Below are 20,493 nucleotides of genomic sequence, written 5' to 3'. Positions count from 1 at the left end.
AGACACAGTCTTCAGAGAGATGTTAGTAGCTGATGTAGACTAGAGTGAGTGTGAATGGGTTTAGCAGTTTGAAGACAGATTACAGGAGAGAGGCAATATACAGCCCAGCAGGAAGGCTTTCTCTCTCTGCCACTGTAAATAGTTCTGCGTTTCTCTTGGCAAGAGCTAAAAGAAGATGAATTACATGAGTGATGGTAGCTAGGGCAAAACTCAGTTTTTAGAGTGGTTTTATTTGTGTGACTGTGTGGCTGTGACTCTTACAATATATAATCATGAAAGGAAGATGTCCTATCTTGCTGTGAATAAATAGTAGGTCAGATAATATCACAGTTCATGTGTCACTTAATGAGAACTTACTATGTCAGAGCCGTTCATGCTGTTATAGCCAAAATATGATGTAAGCGTTTTAGTTATGAGTCCTGTTAAAGTTTTAAAATGTTCCATTCATTTGGGATGAAGGCATAATGCCATAAATTTATCCTCTGCTTCTAGTAATTTTTATTTTTTCCTAATGTGGAAATTATTTCTTTTTATCTAAATGATAAATGAATCATGCTGGGGGGCAAGGGGGGAAGAGGAATGAAAATGATGACACGCTGTTAAAACTAAGTCCTAAGTATGACTTTTGGGCAGGGAGGAAGGGAATATTAAAAGGGACCAGGTTTTGCTCAATCTGGACAACTGGGCCTGGGTCATCGACCTCCTGCCCCAGTGCAATTGCATACAGAGACAGGTGGTAAATGATGGCCTCATACAGAGCTCTACTGCCCTTTTCCATTCCTGTGTGTTTCCATAGAAATCATACATCAGTGGAACAAGCTGAATGAGATCTATCAAATATTCTTATTTCAGTATAAACTAGGCCATCAGTAGTGTTGTTCAGGGTCAGAACATTCTCCCCATACACAGACCTGCACCATGCTTCTATCCTTAGCACAGGGAGTGTGAAGGTAGCAAAAGACTGAGGCTGCTTCACTGCAGCAGCTGCTTGGTCCAGGGAGAGTTGCCTGTAGGTAACCTACAAAAGTATGTAACAGAATGCAGTAGAAATTCAAGGGGTTTTTTTTGTCTGTGCTATTGACACCTGCAAAAGTCTAAAATATGTCAGTGACTCTGTGTCTAAAAGGGTTTGTGCAACCTTGATGAGTAGGAAATCCCACGTGGCTCAGAAGCATGAGAAAATACAGAAGAGAATGAAGGGATTGGTACTTGGAGGCAAAAATGTAATTTTAAGTGTTCAGCTGACAGATATAGCCATTATAGTATAGAATGAGGGAAACTTCAAGGCAGCACGTATGGCAGAATTCATAAATACCCAACAGCTGTAACAACCTATTAGGTAGATGAGAATATGCTAAACTGCATAACAGATGAAACAATAGCACTACTTTTCAAGATGCAAAAATTATTTTATGAGCTTGAAATTGAAATTTCATAGCTCAGAAAGTGCATCTGAAAAATAAAGTGGAGCTCTGGATCTTCCTGTTTGACGTGAGTTGACAGAAAATTTCACACTGAAATCCTAACAGCATGAACATTTAACAAAACTTCTCACTTGTAGCAATAGCAGAGAATTCAGAAAGAGATGAGTTTAGACTTCCATGTGTTTCTGTGCATTTATTTAAGGCACATACTAAGGTCTTGTTAATACAATTTCATCAATAATGCATGAAGAATTAGAGAAAAGAAACACCATTGTAATGCAAAATATGCTAAGCTGTAAGAAGAAATATGTGATAAATTTTATAGTATTTACATAGAACCCTAATGAAATTAGCAATTTCAATGGTTCAAAGTGTATTTGTTTGACTCAGGTATTATTCATGCAAATACATTTTATTGTAAATTTGGCATATATATGTGTATATTTGACCTCTTTTATGAAGGATGTAAAGTTTTCCTGTGTTTCTATGAGTCAGTTAACACTCCCCAAGTCCAGATACATGTATTTACTTTTTCTTCTCAGTTAGGACAGTAGTTTTATGGGAGTACTCCAAAACCGTGATCGATTCTCAGCCTTTTTTTATGCTTACTCTAATTTCTCTGCTATGTTCTGAATTTCTCTGTAAGTAGTAGATGTCTCTTCTCTTTAGTACTTCTCAGGTGTCTTATGAACAAATGCTGTGCTTATATTTTGAACTTTTCTCCTTTATTATGCCCCCTTTATGCAGCAATATGGAGGATGTTTAAAGCTGAAGTTCCCTGATAAGTTTTACTGCAGCTGATGAGCCTTCAGAGAGTAAAAAGGAGGGATTGTGCTGCTTTGTGGGGTGTTCTTGTCGAGATGTGGGATTTAGGGGAGAAGCTGGGGACTGGGTTCTGCAGGGTCACAGCTGGCTCCGCAGCTTGCCCGCTCTGGTATCCCCAGCTTAAGCCTGTGCGTGCCGTGTCAGAAGAGTGACAGGTGAGGGAAGGTAGCACAGCCATCTCTTGTAAAATATATGATAACTATTCCTCTCGACACTCGATACGCTGCTTTTAGTTCCTGAGGAAAATGAGCGTCCGTCCGTACGTTCCTGCGAACCTATCCCTTTCAGGAGTTATAAAATAGTCATCCAGATGGCACCAAGTGTTTACTCAGAAGCCAAGGCTTAAGTCGGTCACAGACAGAAGTCCCCAGGACTTGCTTACTAAACAGATATTTGGAATGTTGGCTCCTAGGTCTGGTTAAACCGATCCGAAGGAAGCTGGTGCACAAGTGCCGTGTGGAGGCGGCTGTGGGAGGAAGCTGCAGATTCAGGTCTGGGCAAGCTCCGCTGTAACTTCTGCCTCTCCCCTTTCGAAACAAGCAGCAGCTCCTGATTGCGCAGCTTTCTCCTCGGTTGTTCATGTGAAGCTAAAGAAATGGACACACACTCTCCTGTAGTAAGCAACTCAGATAATATTACCCTCACTTTCTATCCATGGAATTAAATAAAGGAAAGTAATCCTATTTAACTAAAAATACATTTTCATTGCAAATCTCTTCTTTTCATACATACACTTTAAGGTAAATCTGAATTTTATCTATCCAAACTTTTTTAATGGAGGTGTATTAATTTCCTGAAAATAGCAATCTGTTCAGTTATTTTTCATCAAATATAGTGATTGCTCAACTTCCACAGTATAACTTACAAATATGCAAAAAGCTTCTTCAACAAGCACTTTTTAATTATGGGAGAAGATTACCTCTTTGTTGAAACAGAAGATGGTTTAGCAGTTATAGTGAGGTTTTTATCATCTTTATGCAGTAATAATGATACTGAAGGCACAAGAGAAGATTGAAGTCTTAACCTTACAGTAAATTTGTTTTTCAAAAATTCTTACACTGATAAATTGGCATGAATGTGATTTATATGTCCTTCATTAAAATAACGATTTGAAAATTGTCCCGTATGCAGTAGACATCAATAATTTTGATTTATTCCTCAGAATTTTATACTTTTTTTGATTAGCAAATAAACCTCTGTTTATTAAAAGTACTAGGTTCATGAATGTAAACTTTGTGAAATTACCCTTCCAATTTCCCTCTCAAATTATTGTCTCTGAAGGAAAGTACATTTCAAGTTAAGTTGACAGAGAGAGCTAAAGAAATGGCCAAACCCAAAGAATAATGACATCAGTAAGGAGCTTATTTTCTGTTTGCTCCAGTAATAAATTATCAAGAAAATGTAGCTTATGTTTTCTGGCAGACTGAAATATTTCTGCTAAATGATGACTCCTTTTCTATATAAGTAAATGGATTGAAAGCAGTTTAGAAAGTGCTGTAACAGCAAAACAGTGTGGTCACTGCAGTAACTTTAAGGGGCCGAGCAGGTATACAAAACTTTCCACTTGGTGTCTCAAGGTACTTCGGTAAGGATGTGACTGAGATCAGGTCATGTTTGGAAATGCTTGAGATAGAGGTAGTCTAACTTCCCTCATAAATGGTAATGCAACAGGAAATTAGTCATCCTTCTGTGATTTTCCTGTGCCATTTTTCCCATTGTTTTTCCCATATTTGTAACAGTGAGGTGTGTCTGCAAGCTCTGTAGGCTTCCGTGTGGGTGGTGATGGACAGTCTTTTGGACAAGAAGAAGAAACTATGGTAATAGTATTTTAAAGTCTCCCCCTTCCTCATCCTCCTGTTTGGGGTTCAAGGTAGGGCAGCATCACAGTTGCAGCAAGTAAAGTGCCTTGAAGATCCCTGAGAAACCAACACTTTGACCATCTTGACTGGAAGGAAGTTATTCATATTTCAGTTCCTTTGCTTGCAGAGTGTGATAGTCTGTTTTTACCTGAGAGGAAGCCATTAATTTACTCTTGGTATGGTACAAACAGGCCAAAGAGGAAAATATTTGCAAAATAGGGAAGAAGGATCACAGTGACCTGCACAGTAGAATTTGTTCTCTACAAACACCTTGAGATTAAGTGGGTGCCTTTACAACCTACTGAACTGCATCTTGTTGCATCCTGTCTGGGATGCTGTGCCATTCTTACATCAGTGCAGCACAGCAGTACCATCCATCCCACAAGCAGTATTTGGGTGGCTGGTGACTGCTCTTCAAGTCAGTCAGCTGCAGTTCTTCACTGTGACCACCCATTGTGTCATGTCAGGAATTTGGAAAGCTGTGGTCACTTTTTACCTGACTCCTGATTACCATGATTCCATGCTGCTCTACTTGTGGAGTTTACAGAGGGATCATTGAAAATGTAATTCAACAATGTTGACAGCTTTTCTTTATCCTGATGAGAACTGTGCTTTAAAGAGCTACATCAATTGCTTGCAATGGGAATTACCTACCAGCTTGCTTTTAAAGATGTTTCAGCAGTGATGTTGTATCAGTGGAACTATACCCTTCTGTTTATCAACATAATGTTTTGAAATTCCTTGGCAAAATAATATCTGTTGTATCTGGGTCTTTTTGAAGTAGGAAGTTTTATCATTATAAACCTTGCATACTCAAATGATTAAAAATATCCTATTCTTACATTATCATAAGGCATTTCTGCATACCTAATTTAGACTTTGTTTAGCTCATCTCACTAAATAACATACATTTTCACCCTGTCTGGTAGTATTTATTCTGTAAAAATTTAGGTCATGTGTTGGCTGGAATTCATAGTGAGGGAAAACTGGATGAAAGTAGCTTTGTGTTTATAGAATACACAAACCACTCTATAAATGAATATATTTTTGTGCCTTAATTATACCTGCATTATTATTGCTAACATTTGAATTTTATTTAATTTGTGTTGAGAACTAACTGTATTCTAGCAACGCTACCTACAAGTACATAAGGCAGCTGTCTACCCTTCTGCTTCAAAAACTATCAGCTATGTTTTGAAGCAACTTTCAGAATCACAAAAATATATATACTTGTCTAATATTTTGCTCTCTTGGCATCAACCATAATCTTCTGTGAAAACTAACATGAATAACAGCTTTAAGTAACCTCACTATTCCACTTCAGCTGGGACTTTTTCTTTTTTTTTAATGTTCTTTGTTTCACCATGCGTTTACAATAAAAGCTTTGCTTTTTTTGAGAGTATGTTCTTAGGCACTTTCTCTGAGTTATTAAATTTATGAACACTGCCTCACTATGTCTCTGCAGATGCTTGTTGTGATGTATCAGGTATTTAAAAATGCTTTTGCACCTGCAGAGTCACATGACAGGATTTTAGCCCTTTTATACTAAGTGGCTTCTGATAGCTCCACACTCATACACTTTAACAGCTTTAGAAACTTAAAACAGCTTAACTGGCTGAACAGTTTACTGATTTTTCTGTAACTTCCTAACATATTTTTCTCCTACTATCTCATGGTAAATAATTCCTATTAGTTTTTGTCTCCTGATACCTGCAAAAAAATTTAGCTACTAAAGTACTTAAATTTTAATTCCTATAGATATTTTTGAATACAAATTCTTTTAAAAACTCACTTATTCTACTGCAGCATTTTTTAAACTGTTGTTTTTTCCTAGTTTCCCTCAACTAAGACTTAGACTAAGTTTTGATGATATTTCATTTAAATATCTGTCTGCATGTTCTTCACAGTGTGGTTGCTTTTTCTATTCTGTGTTCTAACCAGCATATTTTCCCTTGTCAACACTTCTCTTTATGGTTTTCCTCTTACAAAGGGATTCACAAGTTTCTGCTCTTCATTTTCAATTTTTGTACAACCCTCTTGTGCCTACCAGTGCATCATGTATCATTTCTCTTCATAGCCACCCTCACACATGGTGGTAGATTTTCTAAGTTTCAGTTGCACTTAAGAACGTCTCCATTTTCCTGGATTTTATTTTGCTCAAGCTACATGGTAATGTTTGAGACATTTACACTTCATGTTCCTCAAGCTCCTTCAGGTGTGTTACTCCAAGGGGCTTGCTTGGTCCATGGCAGGAACAGGCTTTATAGACTGTATATGTTAATTTAATTCACTGCTTCATGAAGTAGGTAGAAAGCTACCACCTTTCAGCCTCAAATGTTGCCTGGCAGAGCCAGGAAAATCCTAGGTGTGTTAGATAACCTAGAAGAATCATATTTTGCTGCCAGCCTAATGTCACACAAATAGGCTGGTTTTATACCTCACAGTGCCTTGTGCTGTTCCTAGACATTGTTCTGCTCATCACCATAGCCATGCTCTTGCCAATTCAAAAGTATTGGAGTGGCAATGATGCATAGTGAATTATTTCAATTGTCTTGCAATATCTGAAGGGCACCCATAAGAAAGGCGGGGACAGATTTTAGCTGAGCCCGTTGAGTTAGGACAAGGGATAAGACTGAAGGAGGTATTAAACTGAAGGAGGGTAAATTTAGATTAGATACAATAACACTTTTTTTTACAATGAGGGTGATGAAATAGTGGAATGTATTGCCCATAGAGTTGCTGGATGCTCTGTCTCTGGAAACATTCAAGTCCAGATTGGTTGGGACCCTTAGAAACCTGGTCTGACAGTTGAAGATGTTCCTGCTCATTGCAGGAGGGTTGGACTAGATGATCTTTAAAGGTCCCTTCCAACTCAAACCATTGTATCGTTCTATGATCTTAATATCTTTGGCTGTTGTTTACTTGGGGAGTTTGTACTTGTAGAATAAATTGCTTTCTGACATACATGTTTTGAACACAATCCACAGCATATGCCATATGGATGGATGGATAGATAGGTAGATAGGTAGATAGATAGATAGATAGATAGATAGATAGATAGATAGATAGATAGATAGAGATATGTATATTCAGTCTATATTCTATCCCTTTATCTGTGGTGGTGGGTTCCTCTGACCTCTGTGCTATCCATGGCTGGAGGGAGTCAAATCTGATCTTTGCTCTCCAAAGGAAGATCTCCAGAAATTAAATAGGAATGGAACCTAAGTAGACACTTTAGTCTGCCTTCCTACAAACATGTATTTCTGTTCATTGCCAAGTTCTATAGGAGTTCAATAGTAGATTTTTATTCATCTGTTTAGACATAATTCACTGTAGAAGGTTTCTTTCTCATTTCCCGTGCAGGTTTCGTCTGCAGTTATTTTCCACAATCCCTTCCAGTGAATGTTGAGCAGAGATAGCATTGCTAAGTCATTACTTTGGCCAAGTTACTACAGTTTTAGAGCTGTGTTAGTTAACATGGCCCATGTTGTCCTATCACTTTTTAAACGGAAGATCCCACTGAAGCTGGTGTGAACTTTTACCTCAGTTTCAATATCAGGATGTGGCTCCTTGTACAGGGGAGTCCTCCCTGCCTAGTTACCAATTGTACACAGCTCTCCTCCCTTTCCTTGAAGATAAATCTCCTTATCTGGTTCCTTTTTCTTGACAATAATATTGTAGAGAGAAGAAAAAGAATAAAAGTACTCCTTGGATAAAAATGTTGGCTATTAATTATCACTATTGTGCAGTTACATTCCTGTGTGAGTCTTGTCCCCTTGGAGCCTTATTGTACAGATATGTGAGGCCAAGTATTTCCTCCCCCATAAAACAGACATTACAGGTTTTCATCTCATTCCCCTGCATAAAGTTGTCACTAAAATGAAAAATTAACAAAACAAAATTCCATCTCTTCCTGAATTCCCAGAATTTCTTTTCAGATTTAGAATATTGCTAAAAGTTAGACAGAACACTGCAAGTTCCACACTACCTAGATGAGAAAGTAAAGAAGCTTTACAGAGGTCACCTTGTCATGCTGCTTTATGGGTTTGTGTATGTATAAGCTACATATCTTGCACTGTACTTAACTTACTGTGATATTATTTGTTGGACACAACAAATACATGCATATTTTAGCTCCATAAACTTATGGTGAAAGATGGAAATGGTTGCATCAGCTTTTTAAAAGATCCTACACCTTATCCTGTTTACATAATAAACTGAAATTATAGGAGAAATATCCTATAGTGAAATACTGTCTGAGATATATTTTTAGCTTCAGTGTTTGAAAGTAGGGAAATGGTAGAAATGGAAAAGCTCTTGACCACTTCTTTTTAAAATTGAAATCAGACTGCATTCTAATCAACTTAAAACATTACTTGAAAATGTATGAGCTAGTAGCTTTGGAATGCCTGCTAACTTTCTCATGTTTATATTGGGAATTAGAGATCATAAACTCAATCCTTAAATTCATTTCTAGAAACCTGGGTGCTTTAAAAAAGTCATGATTGTCAGAGCATCTCAGTTCACCCTTATTGGGTCAATAAATAAATGTAATTGATTCTAAGTAAGGCATTTAAGTTTGACCAAAGATCTAACTCATGCTGAAGCAATACATGCGTCTGAATAATTATAAAGATTTTAAATTTTAATATTTCAAAGTCTTAAATAAACAAAATGTAAATTCTTTAATCTTGTGACATCCTGTAAGAATACACAATGTAACATGCAAGGCTTTTTTTTTAAATTATACAGTGCAGGACTGTTACATATTCTTTGCTGATTACATTGAAAATTATTTCACATTTCTTGTTGCTATAATGGAAATTGGATTGCTTCCTCAAAGTAATTTTAATTGTATTCCAAGGTGACTCATGAAGTAAAGAGGGAGTGGGGGAATGACTGTTCTAAGTTGTTCTGAGATATTATATGAAGGCTTTATGATTATACTGTACATTAATCAGACATAAAATTAAAGCCTCAAAGCATCAGAACTGGTCTGTGATTTTATCTGTGACTGAAAAAGGCAGATCCTCATGCTGAGTTCAGAAGGAAGGGTCACAGTTCAAGGATATATTCAAACACTCAAAGCTCCTGTGCCTGTTCAGGAGAGAGAGAGAGAGAAGAGACACTGAAGTGTTTTGGAAAGCCAAGCCAGATATGCAGAGGAAGCAGCACAGTGCTGGTTCTTAGGATCCAGCGAGCATAAGGCCTTCTGCTATATTTAGCTCCCTTTCCCTGACTTCCCCTCCCCCTTCAGTGCCTGTATTTGAGTTGTAGAGTAAGTTGTCTTTCATTTAAAATACCTTTTTTGTCATTTTTTATGGCATCCTAAATTAACAAGATAAATCACTTTTCAATTAATATTGTAGTTAAATATAAGTATGCTCAATTAGTGCTGACTTACCACTTCTTTTCCAAAGGATGCTGCCTTTATATGATGGAATGTGATTAATAATTATTATTTGTGCTTTTTCTTGCACCTTCATATAACATTGAAGGGATTGTTAGGAATAACCAATCCTTATTGTTAGAAATAAATGCCTTGTCTTGCCATCTGGATCTTTGGACTAGTCTTACTTGTGTAGAAAAATAGAGGATGAAAATAGCACTGAACGTTATAATCGTTTAATGTTTGTATTTTCAGGGTTTGCTGGAGGGTCCCCAAGGTCCACCTGGCAAAGAAGGTCAAAGGGTGAGTAAACTTGCTGAGCAGCTGGTGAGTGTGCTAACAGCTTGATGTGCCACTTCTGCCCAAGCACTAATAAAAAATGGTAAGGTAGCAGCTGAGTATGAAGCATGCTGACAACAAACTGAGCCCTGACACTTGAGTTTCTCTTCAGTTGAAGGAGATTTAACAATTTCAACCATCTAAAGTGTTTTAATGACTGGCAGCACAGATGTATTGTATTGTGTTTTGTGCAGTGGATTTCTGCTGTAATTTTAGATGAAATAATGTTAAAACTTTTCCGTTTTCCTTTCTTTAGAAGAGGTGAACTATACCTTACAACATCTAAGATATATAAAGATATGGATTTAAGGTCATTATCTAAAATATTGACAGAAACCAGTAATACTGACCCAGGTATTTTAATGCCATTATGCAAGTGTCAGCTCCTAACATACGTGTACAACATATATGATACAGTCAAGGGGGCTAGGGGGGCAGAATATGCCAAATACATTAAATAAACCTTTGGTTATTTAGAATTTTAATATAATTAAGCAATTGATGACTGGTTTCTCCACGTTCTGTTTTCATTTTCCCTGACTTATTGAATTTGATAATTCATTAGAACAGATGAAAATATATTTATGATTATGATATCACAAGAATTAATTCAGTGTTGTAAATTTATAATGTAATATGTTCCTCAAAGTTCAGAAGGATATTAAGACTCAAGCATTTCAATGTTTTTGCAAATTAAGTGTGTGCCCAGTTTGCAGTTTTGAAGCTGGATCTCAGTAGTTCTTGGTTTATTTAGGCATCTTGCTATTCAATATCACAGTTAAAATATCAGAAGGAACAAGATTTAGTGTTTCTCATCATTGATCTTAGTGAACTACAGTGACTTTTTAAAGGCTAATTTAATGATTCCAATAATAGAAATAAAACCAACAGAAGACTAGCTCTTGAAAAAAAATGAATCATTATGCATAGGCCCCAAAGCTGTTTTATGTTGGTTTTTAAGTTTTAAAAATAGTACTAAATTCCATTTAAGTTGAACACAAATATATGAAAGCTGAGTTTATTTATGTTTCTCACTAAGGATTGAGAATCTGTTCGGAAAAAGTCAGTGTAGCAATGGAGAATTCAAAGTTGTGCGATGAATATGTTATTAAAGAACACTTACTACCATAATTAACGTCGTTATTAAGGATTTTATAATTACCATGACTATTACGGTTAAGCAATTAAATATATAAGATACTGCAAAAAGATAGGTGTATCCCCTTTTAGCATATTTTAGAGTTGTTCTGTGGAGTATTGAATCTGCAAAAAGACAGATTCTCCTTTAGGAATAGTTATAAACATTCTTGTATTTTAGAAAATTCGCTTTGAGAACTTCTCCATTTTTCAATGCAAGAATTCGGAGTTAACACACTGTATTATATTTAAGGGTGGATAAATGGATTTGGAAATACTTTTAATTTTTTTCCATTTTGCAGTAGGAATTAGTGAGTTGATACTTTCATGGTGGACATTTTCCTGCTCACACACAGCATTGAGCTGCTGTCCCACTCCAGCCTCTATAAAAACGGGAGCTCTGATGGTTTTGTAATCTCGCCATGCACACAGCTGCCTTGAGCCAAACAATGGGAACAGCAGACCGGAGTCTCAGCATCTGTCTTTATCTTTCTAGCAGTGAAATGCTCACAACAATACTCCTTCTGCTGGCCACTCCCGCCCAAGCATTAACAACATCGTTGGCAGTCTTAATTCAACTCCCATGTGCTTTTGCATTTCCAATACATTTAATTACACAGTAACATACCATTTGTAACAAGATCTCTGCTCTGTTTTATGACAAACAGGACAGTGCACATCTAATGGCTATTAAATTCTCCTTTTTATTCAATTATAGATGTCATGTTCCTCTGTTCTACTTTCAGCAGATCCTCCAAATCTTTCACATTATATGGAGTTATTGCTTTTCTCATGGGCTGTCTTTTGAAGATTAAAGCATATTATTCAGTGTGTAACTTGCTAATATTTTTTCCTCCAACATATTATTCAGACCTAAAAGCCATGTTGTATACATTCTGAAGACTGGAACTGTAACATATTAAGGGAAAAAAGACATTCCAGAAACACCTGGAAGTCTGTATTTAATTTGGATGCCGCACTTTGAGAAGATGAACTTTTATTTTAAATCGTCATTTGTACAGTAGTTGCTATATTCAAAATTTAAATTTCCATCTACATCTGGAGCATATTTAAGCATTCAACTCTTTTTAAAATTGGTCCTGGATTAATAAGGATTTGAGAGGACAGTCATATAGTGTGTAACTTACAGATCTCAGAATACACATTGAAGCAAGGAACTGAGGAGAAATAACAGTGTTAATGGTGATATTGAAGAACCATAGAAAGCTCAATTAGAGCTAGTAATAAGTATATTGCAATAGAAAATGAGTAGAAAAGCAAGGGAAAAAGCATGCATTTTCATTTTCAGAGTGTTTTAAGTGAGGTTTAATTATATGAACCCAGATCAGAGTTTCATATTAAAACTACTAAGAAGTACCAAAGGTGCCCTGTCCCAGAGTGGGCACCCATCTCCCTGCATTCACTAAAGAGGGAACTAGGAAAATTGTACCCCTACTCAGAGGAATAAGTCTGAATAGTAGTATTTATTTCACCTCACAGGAATAATCTGCACAAGAAAATTACATTATAAATATATATATATAATAATTATTATAGAAATAGAATAAATGTTGTTATTATTATAATAAACATAAAGGTAACTGAACTGTAGTTTTGAGATCAAAGTTATGTCAACCTTAAAATGCTTCTTGACATATGCATCAAATTGTCTTAGAAATGCAAATTTACTCCATTGCTTAATTAGATTATGTCAGTGATTTATTTATTACAAGTGTAAAGGGGAATCAATACATTTTTTCAAATAAGGTGGTAACAGCTTTTGTCTGATAGATGCACTGTAGACAGAGTTACTGATGTCATTAGAGCCCATGCATGATTATTAAAATACTGAATATGTCACTTTATGTGTCTTTGATATATTATACTGTATATATAATATAATAATATAGTACATTACTACTGTATGGTCATACTGGGTTATCATCTTATTCCACATCAAAGAGCAGTTTGGTTTTACTTGTTTACGTGATGGTCAGCATTGGAAAATGATGACAGAAGTGTGTGAAATATCTTCTATCTGAGCTGGTCTCCCTGGATGCCTTCCAGACATCCTAAAGAATAAAAAGGTTTGCAAAAAGCAGTACACTAGTGTCATATGTTTACAGTAATGTAGTTTGAGGAGATCATTCAGAAGGAGAGAGAAGACCCGAAAATTCTTTGACTAGTTTTGTGCAGCTTTAAAGGACTCTGTATTAGGATGCCCAAGCTCTATTTTTTGGCTTTTTTAACAGAAAATTGCAAATTTGCTAAAAATTTCAAGTAATGAAGTCATGGAGAACAATGAGTGTAATAATAGATAAAAATTGGATTCATAGTCATATTATTCCCCTCATACTACTCTAGTATCAAAATGCACAAATATTTCTTTTCTGAATAAACAAATGGATTAACAGTGTAGCATTTATCAAGAGTATTGGTTGTGTCTCTACGTGGAGACTCATGAGTTTCCATTCTTTCCTCACTCCTTGTGACCCCTTTCTCTCTCATCTTCTTTATCTATTCTGATTGTGCTTGTGGCTGGCTTATGTAGGAGAGCAACTTTCGTGAGCAATGGCTACAAATAACAATCTTCAGACATACAGATCTTGTTTCCTTTGAACTAAAAAGAGAGGAACAGAGTTCTGAGATGAAGTGAAGGAGTTTGTTTTCAATTTTGCATGGTTTTCTACCGCACTTTATCTACACAAAAGAAACTTCCTAGAATTTTCAGTAGCTCTACAAAAAAATCTTAAAAGGTATTCAATGATTCATCATATATTGTCCATCCTTAATTAGACTGTTACTCTGAAGGCAAAAGTAATTGTCATGACAGAAGACATCATAGCCTGGTTACATCACAACCTGGCCATATTCAAAGAGCACACAGTGAACTTATTTCTGACTCCTCAATCAACTTGAGACTTATAAGTACTCATTTAAAGAGTTGTAATAAGGTGAATGTAGTTAAAATTTGTGTGAGCATGTAGTGCCCTTGTGTTTCTCCTTTTGACAAGATACCCACTGCCACTCACTACTCACATTCATTAGTCAATGTTGTGCTTTCCTGAGGGCTCAAAGAGTCCTCAAACATTTGTTCTTCTTAAAAAAGTCTAGTGTTTCCTCTTGATCTACAAGTAGTGACTTTGTATAACATTTTTTAAGGTTTTTGGTTCTTAATGAAGTGTTTTGTTTTAGTCATGAGACCTTACTCAGCAGGAGCTTTGAGTTTTAGTTCTGGTCACTGAAAGAAATGAGCCAGTAGAAACAGCTACTCATTCCTTTTCCCTCATTCCTGCATGAGAAATACTAGACTGCTCTGTGGGCAGGCACTGCGTTCATACATAATTTTCAGTGTCCATCACGTTGGCTTCAGGCATGTTACTGCTGCTGCAGCAACTTGATACTACCATGCAACTGCTCAGAATGACATCAGGAGCTTCAGAAGGTGATTACACATTACTCAGAAAAGGCCAGTATTACCCACCCATAAACAACAGTAAGATTGGATACTAACCTAGCATTGCATGGAATTTAAACCACAGTGGAATACTATGCCATCTTCCTGGATTCCTGTGTTATGCAGAGCTCTTATTTTCTCAAGTATCCTGCACTTTCTAGGTAAGCTTCTGTTTTGCAGAAGTCCAGTTTCCAATTCAAAGAACATGAACAAAAGACTCTTTGCAAGTCTCCTTGAATGCTTACTTCCGGTGTTACTTGTCAATCACACATTTCAAAACATATATTTTATTTTACACTGGACATGTAGCTAATCCTCCATTAGCCTCCAGCAACTGGGTTTTTTAATGTCTTCATTATTTTGAAGAGGTATTTCGAGTTTTTTCTCTATAATCAAATCATCATTCCATTAATTTTTGAAAAAATTCAACTAGGGGCCTTCAGCTCCCAGGCAAAGAATTTTCTGAGGTCTTCAAATAATCTTGTCATATTGCTGTGTATTCTTAAAAATTTCTACTACCTATAGTTTACAGGCTGCATGGAGCTTTCCAGACTCGGCCTTTACTGTTTTAAATAAAATGAAGTTTATATTTCCAAATTAAAATTCCAAATGTTTTGAAAAGTAATGCTTCTTTTCAGTGGGATATCCTTGTAGCAGGGATTTTCTCTGAACTTGGTGCATTTTTTTTATAAACACTATTTTTTTCTGAAAATTATTCAGTTTTTAAATGTTCATACTTAAAATGGTGGTCACAAGGCACAGGACCCAAGAGCTACTGAAGGAGCACTGACAGCTGTTTGCTGTCAGACTTTGTACCCAGATGGAAGACACAGCTGTCTAAATCCATAGGGCCTCACACATCAGAATCCTCTCTTGATTATTTTGAATGGTCATGGTGACTGGGAGAGGCTCCTGAAGACTGGAAAAGAGCAAATCTCACTTCTGTCTTCACAAAGGAGGGTGCAGGGAACTACAGGCCAACAGGCTTCAACTCAATCCCTGGCAATGTGAAAGAGGAAATCTTCCTGAAAACCATTTCCAAACAAATGGAGGACAAGAAGGTGATTGGGATAGTATAGTCTGCATGGAATTATAAAAGGAAAATTTTGCTTGACCAAATACATTGTTTCTACTGTGATGTGACTAACTAGGTGGATGAGAGGTGAGCAGTGGATGCCAACCTCAGATTTACGAAAGCCTTTGAATTATCTTCCTATACAAGCTGACAAAGCACAGATTAGATGGGTGGATGGTGAGGTGGATGGAAAACCATCTGAAAAACCATAAAAAAAGGTCCAGAAACTTTTCCTTAATGGCACAATGTCCACCTGGAGATGAGTCATTAGTGGTGTATCCTGGGGTTGCTACTAGAGCCAGTGCTGTCCAGTGTCCTCAATTAACAGCTTGGATAATGGGGCAGAATGTAGCAGAGAACTGGGGCAGAAGAAAGCACATGAAGTTCAAGAGCAAATGATAAATTCAGCATCTAGGGAGGAATAACCCCAGATATGAGCATACACTGGAAACAAACTGGAAGAAAGCTCTGTGTAGAACTATTTGGACAATAAGCAGACCATGGGGCAGCAGCACATCCTTGTGGCATAAAACAGGCCAACAATATCCTGCATTTGAAAGAGCACTGCCAGCAGTCAAGGGAGATATCCTTCCCCTTTGCCCAGCACTGGTGAGACCACCTCAAGAAAGATACAGGCTTCCTTAGGGGCTTCAAGGTACAACTGGAGAAACTTCCATGAAAGGAGAGACTGAGACCTGGGACTCCAGCCTGGAGAAGGCTCAGTGGGAATCTAATCAGTGTGAAAATGTCTCATGTAAGGGAATAAAGAAGAGGGAGACACATTCTCCTCGCTAATAGCTGGTGACAGGACAAGAGGCAATGGGGAAGAAATTTAAAAAAAAAAAAAAAAAGCAGTTTTTTATTGCGAAGTTAATGAAATACTAATGCAGGTTGCCCAGAGAGGCTGTGGAGATATTCAAAACCTGAGTACAGACAGTGCTGGACAATTGATCCTGCTTGAGGACAGGGATCTCAAGAGTTTCCTCCAACACAGACAGGTCTGTGTTTTTTATTTGACTAGCTCTAGCTTGTTCTCAGCATAGCTGCCAACAACTTCATTTTTTATGGATTAATAAAAAAAAATTAAGTCTTTTATATGTATTTTAACAGATTATTGGTGGTTTCCCTGGTTCTAGTGGTGAATTGGGTTCATGCATTTAAAAATCTTTCTGCAATATCACAGCCATATTCTTGACTCTATATTCCTTGGGATGTTGCAGGTGTCCTGAAGTAAATATTTTTGAAAGAACTTCCTTATTTCCAATAGTTGTGTTTATAATACCAAATACTTCACTTAAGAGGAAGTTATTTTGGCATTATCTTAGTAATAAATTAAACACCTCATAAAACTGAGAATCTGTTGTCATATCTAGTATTTCAACATTGATTTCACTAAAATTGCATGTTTGGAGGGACTCTGTGGAACTGCAATATTTGCCTTATGTTAATAAGCAGTTTACTCTCTGAGATTACAAGTTTTTTTTAATCAAGCGTGAATAAAGTTAGTTTGACAAAGTGGAAAATCTTCATAAATAGAGGGATGGAGATCTGTTATATTTTCTTAACATAATTATTTAGAGTGGCATCAAAATTAATTTAAATTCAGATTACATTTATCTGATTTCTATAACTTAAATATTCCTTTGACATAATTTGTTTTCTAGTTCTACGAGTAAATGTTGTACTTTACCAATTATAAAACAAACCTTACAGAACAATGATAATCTGCATTGCAGGTCAGCCTCCTGGCACAATGCAAAACATTTTCTTCACAGCAAAAGCTCTGGAGTTTTGGAATCTCTTTTAATCTTCTCATCCTTCTTGACTTTGATATAAGTTGTTTCTAAACATGCAAAGCTCCAATCTGATTTAATCTTTAAATTAGAGTTCTGTATGTTCCTCCACTCTGACATTTTACAGTCCAAAAATGCTTAATGTAAAACAGTTTTTCTCCCAGAATGTCTCTTGACATTGAAGAATATACCTTGAAGAATATATCCAGTAAATTAGGATACAGCTTAAAAATATTTCTTTTTCCCACTTTGGCATTTAAAAATGGAATGAAAAGGTTGTAATTTAGAATGCTAAAGACACATTTGTCAATTAGAAAAATTCTGGGTTTTCCCTTGTTAATTTCCATTCTAGAAATTAAAATCTAACTTTTAATGGAAGAGCAGAAATGGTTTAACTTTTGAGAAGCTCATTTAGAATTGCAGACTCTCTTCCAAATACTCTATTATTAATATTTCTTTTAATGTATTTTAGCCAAAGGTATAGAAACGTGAGGGAATAAGAAATTGTATCTAACAATTAAAAATTAAGGTAGAAACTATCTAAATACAGTTGAAAACTGGTTCTTTGAGTGATTTTGAAATAAAATTATTTTTTTATAGATACACTTGAAAAATTGTGATGGATTTTTTCTAGCCATTTGTTGGCAAAAGAGGTAGTGGCATTCACTTCTAGGTTGCTATGCCTGTTTAAGGACTTTTTTTGTTAAATTCATTTCAATTTTATGTAATCTGGCTAGGTGTTGCCTTTAAGCATTTTATTAATGTCACGATGAAGAAACTAGAGATTTTGTAAATCATTCCTAAAGTGATTTTGGAAACCCAAGACTAAGTGCAGGAATGCTTCTGCATTAGTGAGGAGTTCCCTACTGACTTTTCTCCCAAAACAGGGGATTAGGCTCTGTGTGCTCTATCCCTCTGTAAGCCATGTTTCTGTGAAAGGTTTTACTGGGGTATGATGAGCAGACTTGCACTTGATTTCTGCAAATGGTTTAATTTCCTGCCTTCTGTTCTTATTTCCTGTGATTTTGTTCAGGTTTAACATCCAATGCAGAGGTTAATTTGTAATATACTTGTTACCATAATACATCCTCAAGGCCAAAGCTAATAGGATTGAAATAGGGATTGTACATTCAAAGCCTAACACTGTACTACTGAAGTTAACAAGGCTTCATTGTCTGCAACATAGATTTTCCATTTAGGGGAGAGAATAGCCCAACTCTTGCTGTAATCTGAGTTAGTGTAGGCACTGGAACTTGTCTGGCTGCTTGGTGGCAAATTTGGGCATCTGGAGGAACAGTTTTGTAACTGCCCAGAGCTCCACTCGTGGGGCTGTGTTTAGGTACCCAAGGTGCTGGGGGCCATCTGGGGGCTAGGCACTATGAGATAGGGGTCTTTAACTCCCCACCCACCTCCTGCTTTTGTTAAATCTGTGCCTTTTAAAGTCTGGCTTTGAGGATTGACCAAGAGAACCATAGTTTAGCTTGGAAAACAAATTACATAAACCCCATTATTTTTGCATAACTACGGTATAGTTAAGACTTTAAAGCCCAGATTTCTACTTTCCCTAGAACTAGTTCCTGTTTTGAAATGTGATTATGTGTTTCAAGATCCACTAATTAGCACTTTCCCTTGAAAATTCGTAAGGGTTTATTCTAAGAACTTTTGCCTTCATACTAAAGTGTAGATTCTTTAAATTATTAATTCCATAAATCATGTCAGTGTTCCTCCATAACTGCTTGATTTTATCCTTAAATAATCAGCAATATATTTTTAAACACTAGGATTAGAGATTTTACTTCTCTAAAGTTAGTGAGAAATTAATAGATGGATATGGCGTGATACAGCAGGGGATTCCAACACAGATTTTGAATTCTTGTGCTGTGTGCTGGACCTGCAGCAGTGCCCGGTCAGAACCGATGGAAGGATGGCCAGAGCCTCTCTTCTGAACAGCTTTCCATCTCACGTCAGGCAAAGCTCATCAAGTCATTTCCATTCACAGAAGGGGTGAAGGAAGAGAGGAATAAAGAATGCAGCTGACCACATACTTCAGCTAGGCACTCAGCTGGGTTTCCTGAAGCACATAATCCCTCATTTACTTTATTTTTAGTATTTGATCTTTTTTTGCCCCTAACCAAGCAGTTGTTATTTGAGCGATTTGTCATTTGAATGATCTAGCTGAAGTCTGTCCTTTGGGAAAGAGGAAAGTAGCCTGCTGCACAAATTAGTTGGGGGCGGGCATTTCAGGAGTCAAGGGTACAGCATACAATATCAGTAACAATCAGAAAACTTCTTATCACATAGGTTGGCAGCAAAAATATATGCAGAACAAAGGAAGTAGCCAGCAACTGTTTTGTTCTTCTTCAGGTATTCTAAGTAGCATTAGACAACTTGTTGACACCACGTATCATTTTTAAGTGAATGTAGGTGGTATTGCGTTTTTTATTTAGTTAAAGAAACAATGTGACTCCTAGGACATTTATTTATATTTTGAGTTGTTATAAAACAATATTTGCTCAGTGATCTAAGCTAAATAAAGGTAACAGGCCTCCTGTGTGGGCTGTCAGCCCTCTGCACAGCAGAGTGGCACTAAAGGTGGCTCTCATGGGGCTACCAAGACCCACAGCTGAGCAGGAGATGGGAGCTGTGGCTCTCTGCTAAGCCCACTCTATAAACCACAGAGGGCACTGAGATGTTTTTCACTTCTTTCTTGCCAGAAGGATGACTCAAAATCAAAATGTAAATATTTAGTCATGGTCTGGCTCATGATCTGCTCAAGGCAGCATCATAATGGGCTTGTCAAAAACATTCTTCTAATTGTTTTAATTACCCTAAACAAAAACGTAAACTATTTTTTTTCTACTTACACTCTTACTATAGTATATATTTTATTTTTTTTCCCTGCTGATGCTGAGAAGTCATAGAGAAGCAGGAGTGCTGACAAGCAGGTGTCTTGGGTATTCCTAACGTTGAATTCCCTGTATCTGAAAGGCATTGCTGAAAGGTAGTGGCCTTTCATACATTTCTGTATTAAATTTAAAATACCAGACAATTTATAAAGGTGCTTGGAGGCAAAAAAAGAACTTTTATTACTCTATAAAAAGCTTATGTCTCATATGATCTCTGTGTTGTTTTACATGCAACATTGCATAATGGCTAATAATATAATGATGGGATAAAAAGTGGGGCAAGTGTTTC

The 20,493-nt window shown here is 36.6% G+C and overlaps 1 protein-coding gene across 1 annotated transcript in view; it reads left to right on the top strand.

Moving 5' to 3' along the window:
- COL19A1 (collagen type XIX alpha 1 chain) overlaps positions 1 to 20,493 on the top strand; it is a 181,731-nt gene that overhangs the window by 96,506 nt on the left and 64,732 nt on the right. The window contains exon 15 of the mRNA XM_014870248.2: positions 9,753 to 9,800. Within this exon, the coding sequence (XP_014725734.2) occupies positions 9,753 to 9,800 (48 nt within the window). The remainder of the gene's footprint in view (positions 1 to 9,752; positions 9,801 to 20,493) is intronic.

This window comes from Sturnus vulgaris, chromosome 3, assembly GCF_052056855.1.
Source record: "Sturnus vulgaris isolate bStuVul1 chromosome 3, bStuVul1.hap1, whole genome shotgun sequence".
NCBI lineage: Eukaryota > Metazoa > Chordata > Aves > Passeriformes > Sturnidae > Sturnus > Sturnus vulgaris.
This window is presented reverse-complemented; position numbering and strand designations above follow the sequence as displayed.